Source organism: Anolis carolinensis, unplaced genomic scaffold (genome assembly GCF_035594765.1).
Source record: "Anolis carolinensis isolate JA03-04 unplaced genomic scaffold, rAnoCar3.1.pri scaffold_10, whole genome shotgun sequence".
Taxonomy (NCBI): Eukaryota; Metazoa; Chordata; class Lepidosauria; order Squamata; family Dactyloidae; genus Anolis; species Anolis carolinensis.
The window spans coordinates 8,620,970-8,646,978 of NW_026943821.1; the positions used below are offsets into that span (position 1 = coordinate 8,620,970).

At 39.9% G+C, this 26,009-nt stretch overlaps 1 protein-coding gene and 1 long non-coding RNA gene across 7 annotated transcripts in view; one reads left to right on the forward strand and one right to left on the reverse strand.

Annotated features, from left to right (window-relative positions):
- bicra (BRD4 interacting chromatin remodeling complex associated protein) overlaps positions 1-9,804 on the forward strand; it is a 104,054-nt gene extending 94,250 nt beyond the window's left edge. For all 6 annotated transcript variants that reach the window (XM_062962779.1, XM_008121511.3, XM_062962780.1 and 3 more), the window contains 2 exons: positions 655-757; positions 1,466-9,804. In XM_062962779.1, the coding sequence (XP_062818849.1) occupies positions 655-757; positions 1,466-2,691 (1,329 nt within the window). In that variant the 3' untranslated portion in view covers positions 2,692-9,804. The remainder of the gene's footprint in view (positions 1-654; positions 758-1,465) is intronic.
- Positions 9,805-14,844: 5,040 nt separating this feature from the next.
- LOC134293854 (uncharacterized) lies at positions 14,845-17,260 on the reverse strand. The gene is made up of 4 exons (XR_010000822.1): positions 17,070-17,260; positions 16,602-16,718; positions 16,142-16,200; positions 14,845-15,186 (listed from the first exon to the last, which is right to left on the reverse strand). It is a non-coding gene; the product is annotated as an uncharacterized LOC134293854 (long non-coding RNA).
- Between the last annotated feature and the right edge of the window lie 8,749 nt (positions 17,261-26,009).

The window sequence follows — 26,009 nt, forward strand, 5'->3', positions numbered from 1 at the left end:
GTCCTTGGGAACACGAACCTCTTGGGGAACTGCCTTACAAATCTATATTCACAACTGTGTATGAAGTCTTGGACAAATTGTTTGTTTAGATTCTCTATGGAATTCCATTTACAGACTTCTGTGGAAAATTAGCTCTGTAAAATGAATTGAACTGCATTAACAACTCCTAAAAATGCAGTTACGGTAAAGACAAAGGAAAATTAAATTTTTTTCATTGGAGGCAGGAACTGTCCACATTCAAAGTTTTGGAAAACTATTTTGGGATTGCAGGGGAAAAGATTTGAGTGCCTCCTGTAAATTCAGATTACTGTTTTTATATAAAAATATACTGTTATATATAAAAAAGGAGCTGCATCAGAATAAATATTGTATCTCCTCTTCTCAACTTCTTGATCAGTTTAAAATAGGATTATTTATTTAATCCTCACTGCAGGTTAATCAGAGTAGAATTTAAAGTGTTACATGTTTTTTTTTTTTTTCAAAACTTGAGTCATGCCTTTTGCTTTGAGGATATTTCAGCCTTTTAACTGTGAGGGCAAAGGGTAGGGGATTGCTAGAAAATATGGATCGGAAGGTGGTGTGTCAAATAGAACCTGTACTTGCTTTGCCTCTTCTCAATCTTCACAAAGATTCCTTTCCTTTTTTTTTTGCCAGAGAGTCAGTCCTTCAGCAGAGATGGTGATGATTGATCGGATGTTCATACAGGAGGAAAAGACCACCTTAGCTCTAGATAAGCAACTAGCCAAGGAAAAGCCAGGTAAAGGTGGAAAAATGCTCCTTCATATCTCTAGTTTCAAAGCTGAAGTATTGAACTACAACTACTATAATTAAAAGATTTTAAAAAAAAAATATGTTCTAAAATAGACCCACAGGATAAATACAATGTATGTGCAGTCCCTGAATTCTATCTAGGTTCATCGAGTCTGATTCTGAAAATACCATTGCACTTGTATAGAAAAGACTTAAGTCCAGTGATGAGAAATGAAACATCAGTTGCACGGGAACACAAGCAGGAAGATGCTATTACTCTCACGCTCTTTTGGTAGGCTTAAACCCTGTGGTGTATGACTGGATAATGTAAGAACAGAAAACTGAACTCAAAGTTCTTGGGTCTAATCTAACAGAGTTTTTGTGTGTTCATTCTAGGCAAGCAGACATCTCTTGAGAGCACCTTTCAGGCATCATATTTGTTCATCCACTCACCAATCTCCTTTAATAACCTGCCATCTGAGAGCAAGGTCTTATTATCTATGAGCTCCTTGCTGTGAGATAGTGCCATCATCATTCTAGAGTTTGGCCATCCATGACAAAAATATACTCTGGGAATAGAGAGGTTGGCCATCCCTTTATTGAAATGTATTGTTGGTCATCCTCCAGTTGAATGTTATCCTAGTAAATGGGGATAGGAGGAGACCTTCCTAGTCTGCTTTCACCCAAGTTGTAATGTATGACATTTCCCTTCCAGATGAATATGTTTCCTCCTCTTCGCGGTCACAGAGTTTTGCCTCATCTCTGGCTCAGGGCTCCGTGCCCAGCAATGTCACTTCAGCTTCTGAGAACCTGAAGGTTCCTCCAGTGCAGATGGCAACCCAGATCAACCCCACAAAATTGGTCATCAAGCACAGCGGAGGCTCCCCCTCAGTCACATGGGCCAAGGCCTCTCCCTCACTGGATGCTGATGAGGATACCTTACCCTCCAGGAGCAAGCCGCCCATCAAAACCTATGAAGCCCGGAGTCGGATTGGACTGAAACTGAAGATCAAGCAAGAGGCTGGACTTAGCAAAGTGGTTCACAACACTGCCTTGGACCCGGTTCACCAGACACCGCCACCTATCTGCACAGTGATTAAAACGGTGGATCAACACTCATCCGCTTCAACGGTCACCACTGCCGCCACCACCACCGCCACCTCAATGGCAGGGCAAATGAATGGGACAGTTGACCACATCGCTGCCACTCCAATGGAGAAAAAACCCATTGTAACTTACTGCAGGCTTCCTCTTCGGAAGACATATCGGGAGAATGTGGATGCCTTTGTAGCAGAAAAAGCCCCTGAGGCTGGCCTGAAAGGTAGTACCTCAAAAGCTGACATGGTGCCAAGCACCCTGATCATCAAGCAGGATGGGGGGTCCAGGAGCGTCATTACCTCCCACAAGACTCATGAGAGTTCCTCTGTGACTGTAGTGGAGAAGGGCAGGCCAGAGGAAAACACCAAACATACCTTTTTCAACCGGAGTGACGCCCGTTCCCTCGTGATGCACGAAGGCCCCGCTGCACCCAAGACTGACGATTCAGCCAGTGGCCTTATGAAGGAATTAGCAGAGGTTGAGGACGAGTTTTATCACCGAATGATAAAGACCGAGCCACCTGACCATGGTTCTGCCACTGAACTCACATGGGAGGTGCCCCTGCCCCCAGCCAAACGCCGGAAGTCAGAATCTTTTGATGTGGACAATGCCAGTTTCTCTAGCGACAGTCCCCCAGATGACTCGCTTAACGAGCATCTACAGAGCGCCATTGACAGCATCCTGAATTTACAGCAACCTCAGGCTGGGGGTCAGAACACCCGAACACCCTCCTCTTCTTACAACTCCTCCTCCTCCCCTTTCTCCTCCCCTGTCCACCGCACAGACACATACCTTGCCCCCAATCACAATGGTGGCCTTGGAGCAAGGACGTTGAACAGATAACACAAATGGAAAGTGAGTGGAGACTGTACAAAGTGAGACATGGACTGTAGCTGGAGCAGCTTCTGCTGGCTGGAAAACAGTTGGGAGCCAAGGTGCCACTCCTTAGAGACCCACCAAAATGGGGCTGATACCAGAAGGGAATCATGAGGGTTTCAGGTGGGGAAGGCCACAAAAAAGGCCTATAGAGGCTTCATCCAAGTGTTGATATGATGGGTTTGGGTTGTTGTAAAATACAAGCTATGGCTGGATTTACAATACACTTGTCTCATCACATGCAGCATTAGAAGAAGAAGAAGGTTCAGCAACTGCCAGGCAGGCAGATGGGAGGGGGTTGGATTGGGGCCCATAGGTAGTGTTGGCTGTGTAATATTTAGATTCTGTAACAAATTGCTAATTTGAATCTCTGAATTATGATGATTGGATTTATTTCCCCTCCCAACCTCCCCCAAACGCTATTATACTTTTGAGAACTTTTTAACAAATCCCATGCCCAAAGCCAGCAGGGAGGCCAAAGCAATGGGGCAGGGGAACAACTCTATGGGAGTTGTCATGTGGGGCAATTATGTAATTGATTTTGTCAGGTTTCTTAAGTTATTTTAAGTATAAACTATCTGCTTTCCTTCCCCCCCCCCCCCTTTGACAAAAAAAGATATATTTTGAACAAAACACAAGAAAAATGAAAAGATAAAACACTAATACTTAAAAGCAAATAAAAATGCATGGGTTTTCAAATCAACGAGTTTGAAAGAGGAAACCGGTCTCCTTTCAGATGTCAGGTAATCTAGTTAACATGGCCATGATGAGTGGAATAAGGAAAGTTCTGGCAAGAAGGTAGATGTCTTCTCCCCCCCCCCCCCCCCAAATTTGAAATAAAACGAAGTCAGGCTGAGCTCTTCATAAGAGTTGGAATCAACATAAATCTCAGTGTTTACATATTGTGGCATAGGTGGAAGTTCACCTTGGTAGTCTAGGCAAAGGCAAGTAGGCAAGCAGTTTCCTCCTCTCTGTATGTTTATGCTCTTTTGCCTTTTGTTATGGTTTTCAGGGTTTGTTGTTGGCTCCCATGGTATCTGTACCTCTCTCTGGTCCCCCTTATTTTTAAGCCCACAGCTTTGCCCCTCTCTCCTCATACAGCTAATTGCACACGACTGGAGTTCTGGGAAAGAATATGAATCCCTTTGGTGGGAGCTGTAGCTTCTTGCTTTGGTCAGCTGGAGGAAAGGAAGGCAATAATAGCCATACTGGATTGAATCCAGAATAAATTCATCTATATTTCACTTTCCCCATTTATTTCATTAGGACCTATGTGGGGCTGAATTAATCTACAACCATTCTTAAACCTTCTCCATAGCCCCAGTAATACAGCTTAGTTAATCACCGATAGAAATGAAAAGATCCATCTTTACAGTTTTAACTTTATTTCCTGATTTGCTGTTCTTTCACCGATTTTCATTTTGTCTGTCATTTTCTTTGTACACACCTATGAGGGTCTAGTATGTACTGTGTAGAGGAACTGAGTGCCAAAAGTAAGGGGGATTACCCACATGTCAGGTATTTTTTCTGATGAGAATAAAATAATTCAAGTAACAAAAGTCATAATATCATGTCTGGCAGATGGTTTGCAAGCAGTGAGAAACCATGTTGCTTTCAAATCCTTAATGTACTTTAGTCTTGACTTCAAGAAAATAAATCCAACCTCATGTTAAAATGCTGATCACAGCAATGAATTGGCATCAAGTATTTCTGCACATAACAGTTAATGTGAGATGTCGTCTTTGGTTAATAGTTGAAAATCAGTCTCATGGAAACTGATGTGTTGACAGTGGCCTTCAAAACAGCCAGATGTGAGTTCTGCTTCCATCTCTCACCCAGATAATTTAGAGGTTCTTTTTTCTCCAGAAGCATTAAACAGTTATGAGCCCAGATACAATCTCTCCTATGGGCTTTGCACTCAATGTGGAAATATAGGTGCTGTTATGCTGTTCTTCACATTTCTCCATTCCATGGTCCTTCCTGTTCTGTTCTTTTGGGCTTTTGAAGTCTCATTTCTTTCATCTGTCTTCCGTAACTTACTGATCTGTTGCCAGTTATGTTGCAGGGTGGACACTATAACACTTAGAAGCTTAGGGGACAACTTTCAACCTGCCTCTGTGAGACCTCTTCTCTCCTTCACGGTTGGACTGTGAGAAGAAAAGGCAAAATGATGGAGCAGGTAACGCTTTGTGAGCTGGCAGTCTTCTGTTAGTGGTAAACACTGCACCTTTGTGTTAGCATAGAACTTACTGGCAAGCGAGGTAAAAGGTAATATATTTTCCTGTCTTAAAAAGATCCCACATACCTGCTCTTTAAATATTTTTGCCACTTGACAGCTTGTTGTGGCTATTGTTGTAGTACAAGGCTCAACAAAGCACATTTGGGCAGGTTGAAACCTATCATGTCTGAAGTGACGCCAACTCTCAAAAGCTTTGTCTTACAGTCACTTTAAAAGTACCCTGGTTCTTATTTATGCTGTGAAGGAATCTCTCTTCTGCTCAGTGAGCTCTGCATAACTTGATGGCTCCCATATTGTTCCTCTTTTCTCTTTCTGACATTATTTGCCAGATTAACATCTGTGATAAGCAAACTTGGACTGGAGTTATTCTTAACCTTTTTGTTTTCAAGTATCCTCCATAGCGCGCTGAAAATTAGTTGGCAGTTCTTTCCTAGTCTTTTTCCTTTCTAGTTTTTTAGTGTAACACGAACAAAGAAGCTCCAGCCTTGATTCTTAGCCTTGTTCAGGAGATCCTTTGTGAGGTCCTGAATGCTTCCAAACTAACATTCAGGTGACAGATTTATGCCAAAATAATAGTAATAAAAGATCTCACACAAATGCTCAGATCATGCTTGTCTGTATTTTCAGTGCCAAAATTCTTGCCTTCTCGCCTGCCATCACATGCGCCTATTACATGCTATGGGAGAAAGTAATTTTAGAGATGGAAGGTTCTTACTGCCTTGAGCCTTGCTTGCATCCAAGAAAGTGTCAGGAGCCCAGAATCAACACCTACATTGTAAAATCAGTACTCTACGGACTGATGTAGTATAAATTTGGTGAACAAAGAAAGAGTTTGAAGCTTACATATGAAATCAGTTTTGAAGACAATTTCACTTCTATGAATTATGGCCCTGGTACCTCCATGTTCTCATTTTTCTATTTTTCTTTGAATTCTTGGAAGCTGTCTTTCTTAGCTCTGATCCCTACAGGATAGGACAATTTCTCTGCCTCTGTGTCAGATGCATTTACCCTACAATGTGGTGAAAATTGTCTTTCTAGTTCACCTGCTGTGAGCAAGTCTTTAGACTGATGTGAATTTCCAGAGCATACCCAAATTTTGTATGTGTGCGCTTCCCTTTTTTGCTTTATACTGATAGTGCCTTCTTTCCAAATTAGGTACTCTTCTTGAACTCTAAACAGACATGTATGCTTTTGCATACTACTGCTGAAAGAGTTGACTAAATGTTTAGAAATGCCCAAACAGCCCTTTTAACTATTTCCAAACTCTTTTGTGTAACTCCCATTTTCACCCCCTTCTGTGTTTGTGTTTGTGAAGAAAAATGCCTTTATTGTTATTGGAAAGGTGAAATCTGGGCAACCAACTTATTTGGTTGCCATCTTGCAATATAAACCAAGAGCAGGATTTAGGCCTAGTACTTGGACAATTGAAGTCCAACTTTGTCCTTTGAACATGGTACCAGCTCCAGTTTCAAAGAGTTGTTGCACCTGTCTTCCAAATTCTTTCATGCCCTTATTTCTATAGTTCGTTCTCTCTCTCTCTCTCTCTCTCTCTCTCTCTCTCTCTCTCTCTCTCTCTCTCTCTCTCTCTCTCTCTCTCTCTCTCTCTCTCTCTCTCTCTCCCCCCCCCCCCCTTCATAGAAGCAGTCCTGAAGCAAAATCTCTTTGATACTTATCCTTCTCTGGTGGTGTTATAGATCACGATCCCTGGCCAAATTCTGAAGATCAATTGTCATAAAGTTTTCAACTCTAGAGTTTGTTTTTTTTAAATAGCATTCAGGGGAAAAGGTCCATAGCCTGAACTATAAGGATGCAACAGCTTTTCCAAATGTGCTTTTAACATATTAATAAGGCAAACAATTATCTTCAGAATATAATATTTCATTGTGTCATGCTAGCATTGTTTTACTTAAAGACTAGATTTCCATAAAAAGTTAGAAGTATGTTCTTAAATCAGCCCTTCAAAGGTATGCAGTTATTAGAACAAGGGAAATATCTGGGTGTCCTCCAAAATTGAACATTTTGAAGCCCTGTTTTACCCAATTCTCCTCCTTGCCTAAATACCGACCACAAATTAAGCGAAGCTTTAATGAGGCCATACTCAAATTGGCATCTTCTGGGTCAGAAGGACTACTACTCCTATAAAACCTCAAGCCAATTGGCCAGGGAGTTTGGGGAGCTCTAATCCAGTCCATTGTAAGATGCAAACTTAAAGAAGATTGCCTTATGATATTGATCTGCTTATTCAGTTTTTTTTTTGTTCATAAAACCTGGAAGTGGGTCGGGGGCAATATCTTTTTTAAAAATAACTTGAAGAATTTGAAGCATAAATAATTTGGTAGCCAAAACAATAGTCCCAATGCCCATGCAAGATTTCCTAAAGCAGTTACATGAACTTCTTACTGGTTTTGTCCCGCCATTGTGTTCTCTGCTGTTTAATATCTGGCTTTGTACACATTAATATGAATGCACAAACAAACCCATATAAGTGCAAAATATGCTTCTTGTTTTCACCTCAGAATTTACGTTTCTTCCATTCTCTTGCTTGTTTGTACCTGCAGGGCTAGCTTAACACAGAGGAATCTTATACATGAGATATTTTACGTATTGCTTTTCTTGTAAAGGATGTTTGACAGATACTTGCACAGGTATGTGAAAGTAGAGAGTTGATCAGGATCTAGTTTAACTAGATAAATAAAAATACTGAATTCAGGCCTTTAAAAATTACTATTCCTATAACTATTATTACTATTATTATTTTCTTTCCTTACTATCACTTCTACATTTTGACCAAGGACAGATAATATGTAACTAGAATTATAGTGTTCCATTTTGTTTCACAAACACACAATGCATAATGTATTGCCATTCATTTTTTTCAAAAAATTCTGACTCATTGTCAGAGTGACAATGTCAGACAGCCCCCCACCTCCCAAAAAGAAAATAAATAAAACCTAATTGTGCTCAATCACAGAATGGGAAAGGCAGAAGATACTATAGGATTTTGCGGTTTGCCTAAGACTGTTTAGCATCAGTCCCACCTTCTTTGAACTTTACTGTGTCTTGTGATGTAGGAAAGGATTTTGTGTCTTTAAAAATGCGGTTTACTGGAGAAGAAAGTTTTAGGGGTGTAATTGAACCAAACGTGAGGCTAGAAGATCTACATTTCTCTTTCTGTGTCTTATTTTTTTCTTCTGAAAGTGTTTCGTTACCCTTCTTACCAAACTGCTGAAGAAAACTGTATACCAGAGCCCCTGCCTTTGGCTTCTTGTGCTTTATTGCTCATAAATGCACAGTGCCTTTGTGCAAATACAGTTATGTCTCTTGTCAGAACGTGCATAAGGGATTTACTAGATCAGGCATCAGATTCCATTTAAAAGATAAGATCCACTATGAAAGTCTCCTGGGCAGCTTTCCTTCATTTCTGACAGGTATTTGAGGTTGTCTCTATGGATGGTCTTTAATGAACATGTAAAGAGAAATGGCAACATTGCTTTCTATTTATTCTTTGTCTGATAACACAATTTTATTGTACTATTCCCAGTGTAATTTTTGGTTTTATGTAAGGTGATATTTTAAGTAGCCTTTCTTGTGGGGAGAGAAGCAGTTTGGTATGTCCTGAATCACTTTTTTCCCCCATTTCCTGGCAAAATATTGACTACATCCTTTTAGAAAAAGGCCAGAAAGTACCGGCACTTTGTTTTTTCAACCCATTCTGTTGCTGTGATCCAGAATCCTGTATGTACCCTGATACATCACAGCTTTCTTGCACAAATAAGGTTTACCAGCCAATAGTTCTCTCCATAAAGTAAAACGGCATTCTAGCATCTGTTAGATGGTTAGAAAGGTAAGACAGGTTCCTCTTGTGTTGTGAATAACTGATGAACATCCTTCCCAAACAAACATAAGCAGGTCTGGGTTTGAAGCTACTTGCCTGAAGCGTACATTATTCCCCACCTTATAATTCTCTTGTTATTTTAGGGTGGGAGGGAAATATATATGGTTAGGAAGCAATAAGGGATTTTTGAACTCCCAGGCTGGTGGAGTTTCTCTTCTTTTTTATATATAAATATATATATAAAATGTATATGGCATTGTTTGGCTTTTTTGTTTAGTGTCCTTTTTCCCTTCTAACATTCCCTTTGGGAATGTTAGCTCATTTGGTTGCTGCCCCTTCGCACTGCAAAAGGGTGCAAAACTCTTCCTTCCCAATGAAAGGTTAATCTCCACTAGCAATCTTATTTTTAATGGGGACGTATATTTAACATCTGATTCTTTCCAATATTTTGGAGCATATTAAAGTGACCATTGATTTTTTATTTTTATTTAACAGCACAAAGGTAGGGGGAAATTTCCATATCTTAAGTGCATATTTAAAGTTTCATTGAGTGTTTCTTGTTTTAAGGGAGGGGTATTGGAAAAGAAAAGGAAATGCACAGATTGCAGTTCTTGGGAAGCTTCCAACCTGCAGTTAGCCCATACTCATTTAGAATTTAAAATCGGCTTGATGAGAAGATAAAAGGCCACTTTCAAAAGTTAAGAAAACTCATTTAGGTCCTTCTGAAACCTTCGGCTTTCTCACTCAGTACCACATAATATGAAGGCTTTCCCAGTAAAAGAAAGCAAAATGTAATATCTCACTTCTTTTAGTATTAAAAAAACAACCCAGTTTTTCTTTCCTCCTCCTGCTGGTACCAGTTTGAACTTCATCACAGTTCAGAAAAACAAAATATAGTACTATAAAATAATTTTGTACTGTATTTATTGTGTATAACAATTTTTTTAAAGAATTATGTACATTTAGTACTTCTGTGTAAATTAAATTGCTCTTCTTTTTAAAAATGGTACAAGAGTTTGTTTGGCTTTTCTTGAGAGGACAATAAACATGAATTGATTTACAAAAGACATGGGAGAGGGAAGGGGCTTCTTGAAAGACTATCTTGCTTGCATATTACAAAATTAGCCCAAAGTAATCCTGTCTTCATGCAATACAAAACAAAACCTAATGCAGCCAAACAGCATGGGAGATTGCGGAGTGTGGAGGTACAATTCACTGAGAAGGGAATAGTGCATACTAATGCAACATGAATTGTGTCTCAAGTTTTTATTCAAATTGATTTCACTACAGAACATGTATATATAAGTATAAAGAGTAAAACGCTGTTGATTATATGTCAATTGAAATCTATTACAGGCATCAAAAGATTTGATATATCTTATATTTCCATCTCAGAATCAAAATCTATAGTAATTTCCCACAAATTACATTCAGTGATTATTCTCATAAAGATGGCTGGATCAGCTCTTTAGAATCAGGATGAGGCGATGTGTTTCTTTCACTGAAAAGCAGAAATACAACCAGGTGAGCTTCCATTTCACATAGGAAATGTGATTTAACGCAAAAGGTAGGCAGTAGCAAAGGTCACTAAATGTGTTGCCAGGGGCCGGGGGGGGGGGGGGGTGCTGATTACAGTGGTTGGCTCCTTTGTTAGAATGTTAAAACTGGCCAGTGAGGTCTACTGAATGCTCATGTGAATGCAGTGCGCCAGTCCTGCTCTTACATTTAATATCTTTGCAACTCTTTTTAATTGGAACATATGAAGGGTATCAATTCCAAAGACCAGGGATGGTAATTGGGTGGCCTTCCATCTTGTCTTGGGCTGTAATTCCCAGAAACCCTAGCCAGCAGGTACGGGATACTGGAAGTTGTAGTTCAACATGGGAAATAGGTGTCTCCACTGAATCTATCACCTTGTTTCCATGAAAACCCAATTTTTTCAAAATCCAATTGTCACAGAGACAGAAAGAGAGGTAAAATCCTCTAAATAGGGGCAAAGACAGCAAAATAAACATTACAGGATTATTAACCCCTCACTATGTAATCCATAGCTGTCTTGAGTCCCCTTGGGTGAGAAGAGTGGGATAAAAAGGCTGCAAATAAATAAAAAAATACATTTTTTGAGTTGAGTTACACGTAAAAAATGTACTTGTTCTGACTTACTCAAGACCAAACCTACAGAACCTCTCTTATTCATAATTCAGGGACTGCCTGTACATCAAGCTTTTACTAGAGTATCAATTCTGTATTCAGATTTGGTGAATAGTTAAGGTCCTTAAGGAGCCCCGGTGGTGAAGTGTGTTAAAGCACTGAGCTGCTGAACTTGCAGACCGAAAGGTCCCAGGTTCAAACCCCGTGAGCGGCGTGAGCGGCCACTGTTAGCTTCAGCTTCTGCCAACCTAGCAGTTCGAAAACATGCAAATGTGAGTAGATCAATAGGTACCGCTCTGGCGGGAAGGTAACGGCGTTCCATGCAGTCATGCCGGCCACATGACCTTGGAGGTGTCTACGGACAATGCCGGCTCTTCAGCTTAGAAATGGATATGAGCACCAACCCCCAGAGTCAGACACGACTGGACTTAACGTCAGGGGAACCTTTACCTTTACCTTTTATGGTCCTCAAGAATAGTTTCAGGCTGAATGTTTATATAATACATACCCAACCACATGAAATAGTAATAAGATATTACAGTGAAAAGCAGAACAAGCTATACATGAAATGTTTTCTTATACATGTTGATTTCCTCACCAAGTTTCCTAGAAAACCATTTTACATGATTAAGAAACTTTTTTTTGGCAGTAAACTTGCCACCCTTCCTTGCCTTCTGTTACAAGCACAGAAATCTGGAGGCATGTTCTGTCTTTCTCTTGATTGAGGCAATCTGCTTTAGCGTAATCATACAATTTATAAATTATCAATGTAGATTAGGGTTCCAGCTCTGTCCTCTGCATATTTCCATCAGTCTTCTGACATATAAAGTGACTTTCTGAAGACCAAAGTTCACTAAATGAGAACAGTGATAAATTCACAAGAAGGAGGTGAGTGCAGAAGACATGCTCTCTATTATGTCCAAGTAGTGCTAGTAAACGCAGACTGAGCATGAAAACATTACTTTTTGGGGCTCCAGAATCCCCAGCTTATATGGGCACTAACAAGATTGGTTTGGTATTCTGGGAACTGTAGGCCAAAAAGTAACATTCTGAGATTTGTATCTAGTTGGGCTGATGATAATTTAAAAAAATATTACTTGCCTCTCCTTTTTGCTCAAGGACAAGCACAACGTAGTCAGATATAGCTATAAAAACACATATTAAAACATTGTTAAAACACAACCATAAAAACATATATTAAAACATACACATATTAAAACACATTATACAAAAGTTAAAACACAATAAACATAGAATGTGATTTTAAAATTAATAGTTAAAACTGATTTGGTAGGCCTGCTGGAAGAGGTAGGTCTTCAGATGTGTTTCAAATTCTGACAGAGCAGTCAAATCTTTTCTGGCAGGTCATTCCACAGTCTTGAAGTTGCTGATGAAAAGTAGCCACCCCCCAGAGAACCACAGTGTTTGGGGCAGAATGTACAAGAGAAGGTGAACCTATAGGTAACCTGGACCCAAACCATGTAGGGCTGTAGAGGTCAAAACCAACACTTTGTTCTTGCCTGGAAACTAATGGGCAACCAGTGGAGTGACTTTAATATGGGGGTAATATGCTCACTCCTAGATGTTCCTGTAACTAATCTGGCCACTATGTTTTGAATTCCTTGAAGTTTAGTGGTAGTCCAATATGAAGTTTAGTGGTAGTCCATTTTGCAGAAGTCCAACCTAGAAGTTACCAATGCATGCATTACCATCTTTATGTCCTCCAATTCTAGGAATGGGTGCAGCTGGCATATCAGCCAAAAGCTGGAAGTCAGCATTTCTTATTTTTGCATCTGCCTGTGCCAACATCTGGAAAGACTGACCTAGGAGCACTCCTAAGCTGTGAACACAGTCTTTCAGGGGGAGGGTAACCCCATCCAGAACTGGTTGACACACCTCCATCCCTGAGTTTAGTGGGAAGCACTTCTGTCTTATCTGGATTCAGTTTCAATTTGTTTTTCTTCATCCAGCCCATTACCTCCTCCAAGCATTTATTTAGGGGGGACACTATCCATAGCTAAAGCTGTTTTTGAATGCATTGGGGAAATATGTTTGGGTGTCATCACCATAGATAACACCCTTCCCCATGTGTTTGGTTGATCTCTCCCAGCAATTTCATGTAAATGTTGAAAAGCATTTTGGGATGCCATAGCTCCTTTTTTGAGGAGAAGCTATCCCCAAGCACCACCATCTGGAACCTGCCTGAGAGGTACAACCAGAATTATTGCAATACAAGGCTTCCGATTCCAAAAACTCTCATGTGTTCTTTGGTCAATGGTATCGAAAGCCACTGAGAGGTCTAAAAGCACCAACAGGGACACATTCCTTGTCAGTGTTAAGATGGGAGATCATCTACGAAGGCAATGGTTCTCAACCTGTGGGTCCCCAGGTGTTTTGGCCTACAACTTCCAGAAATCCCAGCCAGTTTATCAGCTATTAGGATTTCTGGGAGTTGAAGGCCAAAACATCTGGGGACCCATAGATTGAGAATCACTGCACTAAGGCAACCATAGCCGTCTCATCTTTGTATCTTGCTGTGAAATTAGTTTGAAATGGGTCAAACCTGTACCTTGGGAAGACTGACTTGGCCACGCTCGTTACATCTCGTTTGGACTATTGCAACGCACTCTACGTGGGGTTGCCTTTGAAGACTGTTCAGAAGCTGGGACTAGTCCAGTGTTCTGCAGCCAGTTTACTAACTGGAGCACTATTCAGGGAGCATACAACTCTGTTGAAGCAGCTCCACTGGCTGCCTGTTAGCTTCCGGGCACAATTCAAAGTGCTGGCTTTGACCTACAAAACCTTAAATGGCTCTGGTCCAACTTACCTCTCAGAACGCCCCCTATGAGCTGTCCCGCAGATTAAGATCTTCAAGTGAAGCCCTGCTCTCGGTCCCACCGCCGTCACAGGTGCGGTTGGCGGGATCAAGAGACAGGGCTTTTTCGGTGGTGGCTCCGCGGCTGTGGAACTCCTTGCCAAGGAAGATTAGGGAAGCCCCTTCACTCATATCTTTCAGGAAGCAGCTGAAGACCTGGCTGTGGGATCAAGCATTTGGCCCACCCTAAGATATGATATGATATGACCTGATGAATTAATATTAATTCGAACAGACTGGCTCAGACTTTGGCTTGAAATTTCCCCTTTTGTAATGGTCACATGGTTTTAATTGTTTTAATTTGATTTGGATACCAGCTTTCATTTGTGTTTTATGTTTGGTTTTTCTACATGTTGTATTATATGTGGCATTCTGCCATTATGTAAGACCGCTCTGGGGGAGAAGAGCGGTATATAAATTAAATAAATAAATAAAGGAAGTCTGTGTCATCCAAGACTGCCTGGAGTTGGAGAATAACTGCTTCTCAACCACTTGCCCCCAAAAAGAAAGATTAGATCCTACTCTGTAGTATTAAGGTCCAGGGAATCCAGGGAGGACTTTTTAAAAGCTCTAACTACTGCTTTTAAGCCCCAGTTAGCAATCTAGCTGCAGCTCTTTGGACCTGCTAAAGTTTCCGAGCACTCTTCAGAGACAATCCCATGTAGAACATATTACAGTAATCCAGACGCAATGTAACTAAGGCATGTACCACCATGGCCAGATCTGGATTCTCAAGGAATGGGCACAGTTGGTGCACAAGTTTTAATTGTGCAAAGGCTCTCCTGGCCACCATCAATACCTAGACCTCCAGGTTCAACTCTGAGTCCAAGAAGACCCCAAACTGCGAATCTGTGTCTTCAGGGGGAGTGTAACCCTCTCCAGCAAGGCTAGATCCCTATTTCCTTATCTGCCTTCCGGCTGACTAGGAGCACCTCTTTCTTGTCTGGATTAAGTTTTAATTTGTTTGCCCTCATCCATTCCATCCACTGAGAAGGGGACACAAAGAGTGGTGCACAGAGAGAGTTTTATAGCAGGTCTTTATTCAAATTGTTTGTATTACAGAAGTATAGTGAGTAAAAAGCTGTTGATTCCATGTCGATTGGAATTTCCAATGCACCCATCAAAAGATTTTAAAATCATACTCTTCTGTCTCAGAATTAAAACGGAGCAATTTTCCACAAAATTGGATTTTTGCTGATTGCAAAAATCAGATTTTTTAAAGATAGAACTTGGAAAGTTTATTAATATGAAAATCTCTTCTGATAGCCATGTCATGCTGAATTATGTCAATTCAGTGATTATTATGATAGAGACGGCTGGATCAGCTTTTCGGATTCAGAATGACTGGATACGTTCCTCCCACTGAAAGGCAGAAATACAACCAGGTAAATTCCATTTCACATTGAAATTGTGTTTTACTGCAAAAGGTAGGCAGGAGCAAAAGTCACTGAAAGTGTGGGAGTGGGGAGTGGGATGCTGTGGATAGCTGCTAGCTCATTTGGAGCCGAGGATCCACTTAGCAATTCTAAAACTAGCCACTGATCTGCAATGAAAACTCATGTGAGTGCAGTGTCTAGTCTTATTCTTGTGCTTAATATCTTTGCATCTCTTCTTTTATTGAAACAAATGAAGGGTGTTCATGCCAAAGATTAGATATGGTAATTGGGTGGCCTTCCAGCTGGTCTTCACTGTTACTCACAGAAACCCTAGTCATCATGAAAGGGACACTGGGAGCTGTCATTCAAAAACCTGTGGAAGATTGCATGACTCTTACCACTGCCAAAGTTTATTATGTATGTATGTATGTATGTATGTATGTATGTATTTATTTATTTATTTATTTATACCCTGCTTTATCTCTCCTGAAGGAGATTCAAAGCAGCTTCACATAAAAGCATTAGCATACAATTTAAAATATGCAAATATTAAAACAGAATTAAATATAAACAGTAGTTAATATTCAGTTAAAATCCATTAAAACATATTCAAAGTTGACATAGTGAAAACTGGGTATACACATGGAATGAATTTTCTGTTCTTAGTTCACACCTGCCAGTTAACCAATGAGCTGTTACTCTGTCCTTGCTAGAGGAAAATCCTTGACTGTTAATAGGATGGATACTAAAAAATAATAATTCAGGCTGCAATGAGACTTCTGGCTTCTAATTTTACTTTCTTTTTTCTCCACTTGCACAGACCCTTTGATGCACAGCATCAAAATGCATATCATAACTACCTTCAACTTGGATGAAGTAAGGGAGGAAATCAATTAGCATAAATTGTTATTAACTGTGAGAAGACAACCTCTTTTCCTCACCTCCTTTTCAGACATTTTGATCTTTCTGGTGTGATTAGTATCCCAGGAGTTGACCATTCCTGTTGGAAAGAAACAAGTTTATCATGCCAGTACAGTGTAGTGAATTGGACTGGAGGTTGGGCAAGGAAGAACTGGGAGTAAATTTACAAAATAATTAATTTCTCAGCCTAATGTTAGTAATAGTGGCACAGGTTAGGAGAAAGAGAAACAATATTTTGGACAATGCTGTTTACGTCAGAAAGAAATGAAAAGATATATACTGTCATATTGTGTGAACAGAATCAGAGCTGGAAAAGATTCGAAGACCAGTTGGTATAACATTCCTACAAACAAACATCGGGCTAAATCTTCCCTAAGTGCTGACCACCAAACTGTTTAAAAGCCTCATGAGAAGCACACTCCTCTCTGGGGCAGTTTCATTATGACAATAAGATGAGAAAGAAGCGATCTCTAGACTTACGGAAAAGACTTTCCAGGAGAACCAGGATCAACACAAATCTCTCAAAGCATATCTGATAACAGGGGTCACAATGTTTTTTTACAAGGGCCTCGATTGTCCAATGGTTTAAGTAGAAACCTGGGTAAAAGCAAATTTAACATTAGCTGAGCTTTGTGGATATGAATCGATTCTTCAAAATAAGCAAACCTGCAGGCTTGTTTGCGTAGTTTATTCAATCCATTGTTGGGGTTGAACAGGATTCCCAAATCTTATTTAGCAGCCCCCTATCATCCCAGCATGTCCTAAGTTCATATCTGCAGCTTTAATGGCTAAAGCATCTTTAAAAAATTAGCAACATATTAAGAATTACAAACAATAATTACAAATTTATAGTGTGGCAATGGGGGACACATACATATAAAGGGGGATCATTAGCTTGTTCTCTATATGCCAAGAGTTTGCAAGACTACCAAGAGTAAGTAGGCTTACTGTTGTGGTGGTGACTATTATGTGATTAAATGTATTTTGTTTTTCTTCCAGGTGAAGGGTTGGGATACTACTTGTATGCCACTGCTAACTCTTTCAGTATTTCGCTAGTTCATGCCTGACTATCAGCACAAATGCCAGCATAGTTGACTGATGATATTACATGGACCAACTGCAGTTCTTGACTAACTGTTCTCCTTTTCTGAACATTCTTAGAGGTTCTAGTAGGCAACCCCCCCCCCCCCATACACACACATTGCATTTTGTCCAGAGATTTCTTATTACTCCTCCCATGGCTGGGCATTGCAATGTCCAGCATCCAAAAGAGAAGGGCACTTTGTACACACATGTCTTGTCTTACCACTTCACTTATCACTAGGATGACCATGATTAGTCTCCCATTTCTTCATATTATGGAGCACAGAGCTGTTCTTAAGAATATCTCTGCATAGGAAAACGAGCAAGCAATGGTTCTACTGCATCAGCATATACAGCCTCTGCAGTTTTTGTAGAGCTGTTCAAATTCTGTGCCATTTTATTCTAACTTTCACTTGTGCTTCCTTCAAACATTCTGTAAAAGAACCATTCTGTTGTGATTACTGGAAGCATTGCATGCCAGAAAAATCCTGTAATGATTGTTCCTTCTTAACTCCACTTTAAAATAGTTTCTGTACATTTTACAAAGAGCCTTCATAAATATCCAATTGTGCAATAAATAAGATTCTCCTCTCTAAATTCTTCACCCCTTTTCACCTGTAGCCTCCAATGCTGATTAAATTTCATAGCTGTCCAAGGTAGTAGTTGCTATCAAATATCTCAAACATATCCTGTGGAGTATACAAAAGACATTTAGCATCTTGTGACATTGTGCACATGACAAATAGTCCCATGTGTTGCCTAAGTGGTGTAAGAGAGATTCTTAGTTCAAATCTTACCCTACTTGTAAACTAATTAGGTAGCCTAAGGAAAGCTACTGTTTTGCCAAATCACATAACTTGGGTACAATAAAGAAGAAACCTTATGGCCTGGGGTTGAAAAACAGTTTTAACAAACAGAATTGTTTCGTTTGTTTGTTTGCTTGTTTGCACGACGTCCAAAATGATGAGAGGATATGCCTAGGCTGAGTGCGCTTCGCTCCCTATGATCCATCAAAATTGAATGACTAAGATCTCAATATAATTGATCCTGCACTGGAATTCTTAATTAGAAGTGTACTAAATGGTCAAGAACTGAAATCAAAAATCAGGGTTGATATTATTGTTGAGCCCTCCCAGGAATAATAAATGCTGTCTGCAATCTATCCTATGCACTTTTAGAAAAATAAGCTACATTAAATGGGCAGTGGGCATCTCTCTCTCTCTCTCCTTTCTCTCTCTCTCTTTCTAATTTTTATATGTAAGTGTGTTTCTGTGAGAATGGATGAGGAAAGTAATTTCCCTTCATCTTGTAAGTAAGCAAAATAAATAACAGCATTCCTACCAATGTTAAACCTCCTATTTTAAATATAGTTCTGGGGTGCCTGTCTGATTATTAGAAATGTTTATGTTCTATTTTGTTGCTCAAATAAGGAACAGTTCACAAGCTATAACAAAGACAAAATTAAAACTGAAAACCCACCCACCAACAAAACCTGGTGGCCCATGAACAAACCTTAGCCCCGCAGGGTGGCCAGGTCCTTTCAAGGTCTGTGCTCGCACTCACCCCCCATTCACTGATTCTAGTCCAGAATTGCTTAAAGCATTTAGTGTCAGTTTGCCTGTTCCAGTCTCCTGTGGTTAATTAAGGAAAAGCAGGTGATAATATTGGTTGCAGTTAAGAATGGGAACAGGATACACTGGAATATAAACTGCTCATGTTCAAAGAGTTGCCACTTTTGTAGCTTTTAAGGCTTTGAGCTGCATGCCTCCCACTCTTATTCTCAGGCTAATTAGAAACCTCAGAAATAAACAAATTAAAAAGCTACAGTGCTACCTTTTCCAGCACTGTAAAGGGCAGAACTTCTATGGCAGGGGTCCCCAAACTTTTTAAACAAGGGGCCAGTTCACAGTCCCTCAAACTATCGGAGGGCCAGACTATAGTTTAAAAAAAAATGAACAAATTCCCACGCACACTGCACTTACCTTATTTTGAAGTAAAAAAACAAACAAAATGGGAACAAATACAGCTTTAATGTTAATAATAATCATAATCATAATAAAAATAATAAAGAGGGTTGGAAGAGACCCCTTGGGCCATTTAGTCCAACCCCCTTCTACCTTTGTGCACCAAAAGCACAAGCAAAGCACCCCTGACAGATGGCCACCCAGCCTCAATGTTGCCGTTGTTATTAATAATAATAATAATTATTATTATTATTACTACAAGTACCACCTCCCAGCACTAAAGAACTGGTGGGATCACAAACCTGCAAAAGTATTGGAAATGAGCATGCAAAGATACTGTGGGACTTCCGAATCCAGACTGACAAAGTTCTGGAACACAACACACAGTTGTGGAAAAGAAAAAGGTTTGGATCATTGATGTTGCCATCCCAGGTGACAGTCGCATTGATGAAAAACAACAGGAAAAACTCAGCCGCTATCAGGACCTCAAGATAGAATTTCAAAGACTCTGGCAGAAATCAGTACAGGTGGTCCCGGTGGTGATCGGCACACTGGGTGCCGTGCCAAAAGATCTCAGCTGGCATTTGGAAACAATAGACATTGACAAAATTACGATCTGCCAACTGCAAAAGGCCACCCTACTGGGATCTGCGCGCATCATCCAAAAATACATCACACAGTCCTAGACACTTGGGAAGTGTTCGACTTGTGATTTTGTGATATGAAATCCAGCATATCTATCTTGTTTGCTGTGTCATACAATAATAATAATAATAAATCACACAATCCTAAATGCTTGGGAAGTGTTCGACTTGTGATTTTGTGATACGAAATCCAGCATATATATCTCGTTTGCTGTGTTATACTGTGTCCTTCTGTCAATAATAATAATAATAATAATAATAATAATAATAATAATAATAATAGAGGGTTGGAAGAGACCCCTTGGGTCATTTAGTTCAACCCCCTTCTGCCTTTGTGCACCAAAAGCACTAGCAAGGCACCCCTTAATAGTTAGTAATTAATTAAATAATAATTAAAATACCATTAAAAACAAGCAAAGCTTTGGAAGGCACGCACCAGGCTGCACGACGCTTCCTTGGTTCGGGGGCTGGATAAATGGCTTCGATGGGCTGCATGTGGCCCCCCGGGCCTTAGTTTGGGGACCCCTGTTTTATGGCTTTTAAACATCTTTGTTTTTATAAAAGAGTCAATGGAACAGAGCAGGGTGATCCTCTATCGCTGTTTACTTCAACTCCCAGCATTCCGCCTCACTAGATGCACTTCCTAGGGATTTGCAAACCAATGTCCTGCAACAAAGTGCTCTATAACATGAATGGCCTTCCTGCTATCAGGACTACTGTATCTTTCTATCTATGGTACTGTTTTTTCTAGCTTGACATTGCCCAGTCAAGAGGCACTGCATTTCGTCCTGGGTCTTCCAATTGTCAATAAAATGTCAGTGCTCAAACATATTTTTTTTTGCATCTTGCAGCATTTCCATTCTTAAGCAGACATGATACTTAGGTTCCAAAAGTGAAATTTCTGTGGGGCTAACCCTCCCAACCCCTGTGTCCCATTTATCCCATAGTTCAAATTGCTGTTCTGCAAAAGGATACATCAAAATGATTACTGATCTTCCACAGAAACGCAATTGTTTTTCAGTTTCCTCCCTAGAGAGAGAAGTTGTGAAAAGATGGAGGTCAATATTACAGCACCTGATCTGCTAAACAGAATCTGAAGGGATTACAGAGTTATAGAAGGGTCCCAGAGTGCTCCTCGAAATGACTCCAGTGGTTCAGGTGGATGCCCCCGACTAAGAATGATTGCTATGGGTTTCTCTAACAGGGCTCCTCTGCCTTTGTAGCTCAGGAAGTGAAGGAAATGTTTTAAATGCAGCAGGATAACACTCCTGCCAAATTCACTAGCATAGCTGAGAAGCTACTGCCCTCTATTTCAATAGTTCTTAACCTGTGGGTCCCCAGATGTTTTGGCCTTCAACTCCCAGAAATCCCAACAGCTGATGAACTGGCTGGGATTTCTGGGAGTTGTAGGCTAAAACATCTGGGGACCCACAGGTTGAGAACCACTGCTCTATTTCTTCTAAGAAAGGATGTGCTTAACCTAAACCTCTATCATCACCAATATGAGAAAGAACTAAAGGACAGCAGTATAATCCTAAGGGCTCAGGAACACCATCAGTAGATACTCACCACTATTTAAACAGCAACCGCTCAGATATTTCTGGAATTCAACCATGCCTATCTGTTCATCCTAAAACAAACAACCCATAGGTGAAAGGATGTAAATCACAAAGTTTTATCTCATTTATACCACATCCTTCTAAATGACAGGTCTGGGATACTTCTCCGAGGCATCCAGGGGTGGGACTATGATTTACACCCTTTCTACTGTTGAGGTTGCTGTTCTTGTTATAGGTAAAGTTAAAGGTTTTCTTCTGACATTAAGTCTAATCATGTTCAACTCTGGGGGGTTGGTGCTCATCTTCATTTCTAAGCTGAAGAGCCGGTGTTGTCCGTAGACACCTCCAAGGTTATGTGGCTGGCATGACTGCATGGAGCACCGTTACCTTTCCGCCAGAGTGGTACCTATTGACCTACTCACATTTGCATGTTTTCGAACTGTTAGGTTGGCAGAAGCTGTGGCTAACAGCGGGAGCTCACCCTGCTCCCAGGATTCGAACCATCGATCTTTTGGTCAGCAAGTTCAGCAGCTCAGCGGTTTAACCCACTGCACCACCGGGGGCTCCTATAGGATCGCCAGAAGTCAACTTGATTGTGATTTACCGTGGCCCGATTAGTGGACTACCTTGGCAAGACTTATTTCAAGAAGTTTTGCCATTGGTCTCATCTGAGGCTGAGAGTATGTGATTTGCCTCTCCTCCCAACACGCTTCCCTTCCCCTCTTCATAAGCCTCTTCCTCTACTGCTCTGGGTTGCAACTAGAATGGCAGAGCAGCCCTGGCTGTGACTGGTTTTGCATACCCTTACCTTTCTAGCATAGTGTTTAAAAATTTCTCCAATCTTGCTGTTTTCTTGAATACTGAGTGGTATCCCCACCTTGGAATAAAAGAGGTCTGAATATTATACATGCATCATATTTAGGTAAATAATTTCCAGCTCCTTTCCCAAATCATCAGAGACCCAAGGCAGATTCCCCCAACCAGTGGCCAATCAGTGTTTGATTTTATGTGGCCTAGGTAGCAGCCTACAAATGATGGCATTAATGGAGTGCTCTTCCATTAAGGAAAATAGTCCTAACACACAGAAAACCCAGCATCAGGAAGAAGGTTTTAGCCAATATTCTCTGTGACAGGTTAGTTTTATCTGTACAGCAAACACTTTGCATAGAGAAGAATTAAAGTAACATACCCAGACACATATTTGCCATGAGAACTGGAGTGTAAATGTGAAATAATTAAGTTCCTTTTAAAGCTCCTCCTGGGAGGATGCTTGAATGTTCAAGTCTCAGGAGAGCCTCAGAGAAAATGACAGAGTTCTTTTAGGCACATTTGCTTTTTAGGACTTTATCTCTCTCTCACTTTCAGGAAATCTAAAATTCCTTTTAGAGCTTTTGGGATTAGCAGGTCTTGCAAACTTTGACCACAGACTAGATTTGGTGAAAGCTGAGGTTTAAATATATAATAGGCACCTAGCCACATGAAATAATAATAAAATATTGCAATGAAAATCAGAACAAGCCATACATTAAGCGTTTTCTCTTCTGCGTAGATTTCATCACAGAGTTCCCTGGAAAACAATTTGACATTATTAAGCAAAGCCTTTTTTCTTCACAGTAGACTTTTGCCACCCATCCTCACCTTCTTTTACAAATAGACGTTTGGAGGTATATTCTATATTTCAATTGATTTGAGCAATCTGCATTAGCTTAATCATGTAATTTATACATTGTCTATTTAGATTAGGTTTCCAGCTCTGCCTCTCCATATATGTCTTCTCACATAGAAATTCAATTTCCAAAGACCAAACTTTCATCAGAAATGCACAAGGAGTGGTTACCCTGAAAGATATGCTTCCTATATTTAAAATGTCCAAATAGTGCTTGTAAATACAGCCTGAACATGAAAACATTATTTTGGGGGGCTACAGAACCTACTGACAACATTGGATTTATTTTTCGGGAACTGCAAGATTTGCATTCTGTTCGGATGGAGACCATAGGCCAGATTTCTCAGTTTGTTTTAGACAGACCCAAGATGCCCTTAAAGGTAATTTTAAAGATCCAGACTCCAAGACATGATTGTGAATCTTGAGGAGGAAAATTCCTGGGAATGCTCCTATAAAAAGTACACCTACAAATTAGGTCCCTGCCACTTTAAGGAAGTCTCAAAACTCTTGGCAGTTCATCTAAGGCTCCATCTACATTGACCATTTGATGCATATCAAACTGTGTTGTATGGCCAGTGTAGACCAGGTATGGGTAAACTTCAGCACTCCAGCCTGCAAGCTGTTAGGGATTGTGGGAGTTGAAGTCCAAAACATATGGACGGCCAAAGTTTGCCCATGCCTGGTGTAGACTCATATAATGCAGGTTAACTGCACTGAGTTGCATTATATGTCTACACTGACAATATAATGCAGTTTAATATGCATTAAATGGTCGGTATAGATGAGGCATGCCTTAATATGGCTTGAACTGTAGTGATGGAAGTTCTGAAGCAATATCAAAGGTGTTGTATAACTCAACACAACTTTATATTATCAAATAATTTCATCGGTATAATTTTCTTCGTAAGACTACAGCCACTAAGGAACTCACAAGCACTCATGTTTTGCCTCAGTAAAGATGCGAAGGACAAAGTCAGCCTCTTCATCATGGGCTGCAGTGGAAGGGATGAGGAGGTAATCTCCGGGGATAGCTGGAATGTTTATTTATTTATTTATTTATTTATTTATTATTATTATTTTCAGTTTTTTATTTAAATTATTGAAAAATTTTGAATTTTACATATTCAGTACTTAAAACTTATACATTCTTTAACAAATCTGCAATACAGAGTGATGTATATCATAGCTCCTATGGTATTTTCACTCTCTAACTATATTACATGCTCATATTATTTACCTTTTGTTTCCCTTCACCTAGTGCTATCCCCTCACCCCAGACCAGCCAATTACAATATTTATTTCCAAACTTCCATTATTTCTTTTACAGGTTTTCTCCCCTTTCCTTCTACATATACAAACTCTATAAATTTTCCCCATATCTTCCCAAAATCATCCTTTTTTAATAACCCTCTTTTAATTTTAATATTACATGTCAATTTATCATTTATCGCAATATCCCAAATCTCCTTATACCATTCTTCCAATTGGCACTCCTCCCTTCCTTTCCACTTTTTGGCTATTAACAATCTTGCTGCTGTTACCAAGTTGGCGATTAGTTCCTTTAACTCTTTTGATATTTGAATATTATCCATAAATGACAACAGTGCTATTTCAGGCGTTCCTATTATTTCTGTTTTGGTTATTCCCTTTATTTCTTTAAAAACGTTCTCCCAAAATTTTTGAACATATTTACAGGACCACCACATATGTATATCTGTACCGATTTATATGTACGTGGAATGTTTTTGTGATGTCCCTTGAAGGTTCAAGACCATTGGTTTCATCAACATAGGTGAGTTGAGAGAGCAGTTCTTTATCTTTGGTTCTAGTCAGCAGCTGTAGATACTGTAGGGAAAAAAAGGTCCGGGAGGGAAGCAGAGCTATTTTCAGTCCTTTCATACTAGTGACACATTCTGAAATGTTCACAAAGGGAATTAGGCATGCTTTTAAGAACATCAAACTGCTGCCAAGGGAAAATCTCTTCCCAGTCCAAGCAGGTTCACTAAGAAATTTGGTTAAGATCCCAACAAGAGGATTTATGGCTCCTTTATGACTGCTATGATCCTCATAATTATCAGTTTGCCAACCATTATGTGTATCTTTTTATAAGTTGGACATTAATTGAAAACATACAATTAATGGCATGTTATATTTCAGCTGTTTTAGTACCCAACACACCATGAGCCCAATATTTAGCTTACAACATCATATTGCTGTCCTGGAACAAATGCACTTCAATCTTGATTAGGTAAAGGTAAAGGTTTTCCCCTGACATTAAGTCTAGTTGTGTCTGGGGGTTGGTGCTCATCTCCATTTCTAAGCCGAAGAGCCGGCGTTGTCCGTAGACACCTCCAAGGTCATGTGGCCTTGGTTTTTTTCCCTTTGCTCTTTTTTCTTCCTTCATATCACATCCCCCCTTTCACTTTCTTTTCTACATTCACTATTGTTCTCACTCTTTTTATGTTCAAAAAAACTTAATAAAAATATATATTTTTAAAAAGCACACTGAAATATAAAAAAATTCAGACTCTCAGACGCAGGCACAAGGAATGTGCAAGGGGTCTGTGTAAATGCACAGGCAAAAGGGAGGTGAACTGTAACCTAAGCATTCCAGGAGGCTAAGAACAAGATGGTACAAGGGGGCTAATGGACGGAGAGTGGGTCTGTCTATCTCCCTTGACAGGTGAGAGACCCCTTGATGGATTCCGAATGGATTGCCTCTGTTATTCTGTAACTGGCAGCAGGCTGGTGAGAATGCTTTTAGATAGAGAAATGCTGAGACCTGCATATATACACCTCACATGTATGTTAGAAAGGAGAATTTGATATTTTTTGACGTAGCAATGATGATGAAATATGTAGTATGTTCATTGTTTGCCTGTATTTGAAAATGTATAAATAGAGGAGGATAGCTCTTTATTGGGACTCTAGCTGACCTTTAAATAAACCACTTTTTTTCAAGCCTGGAAAGG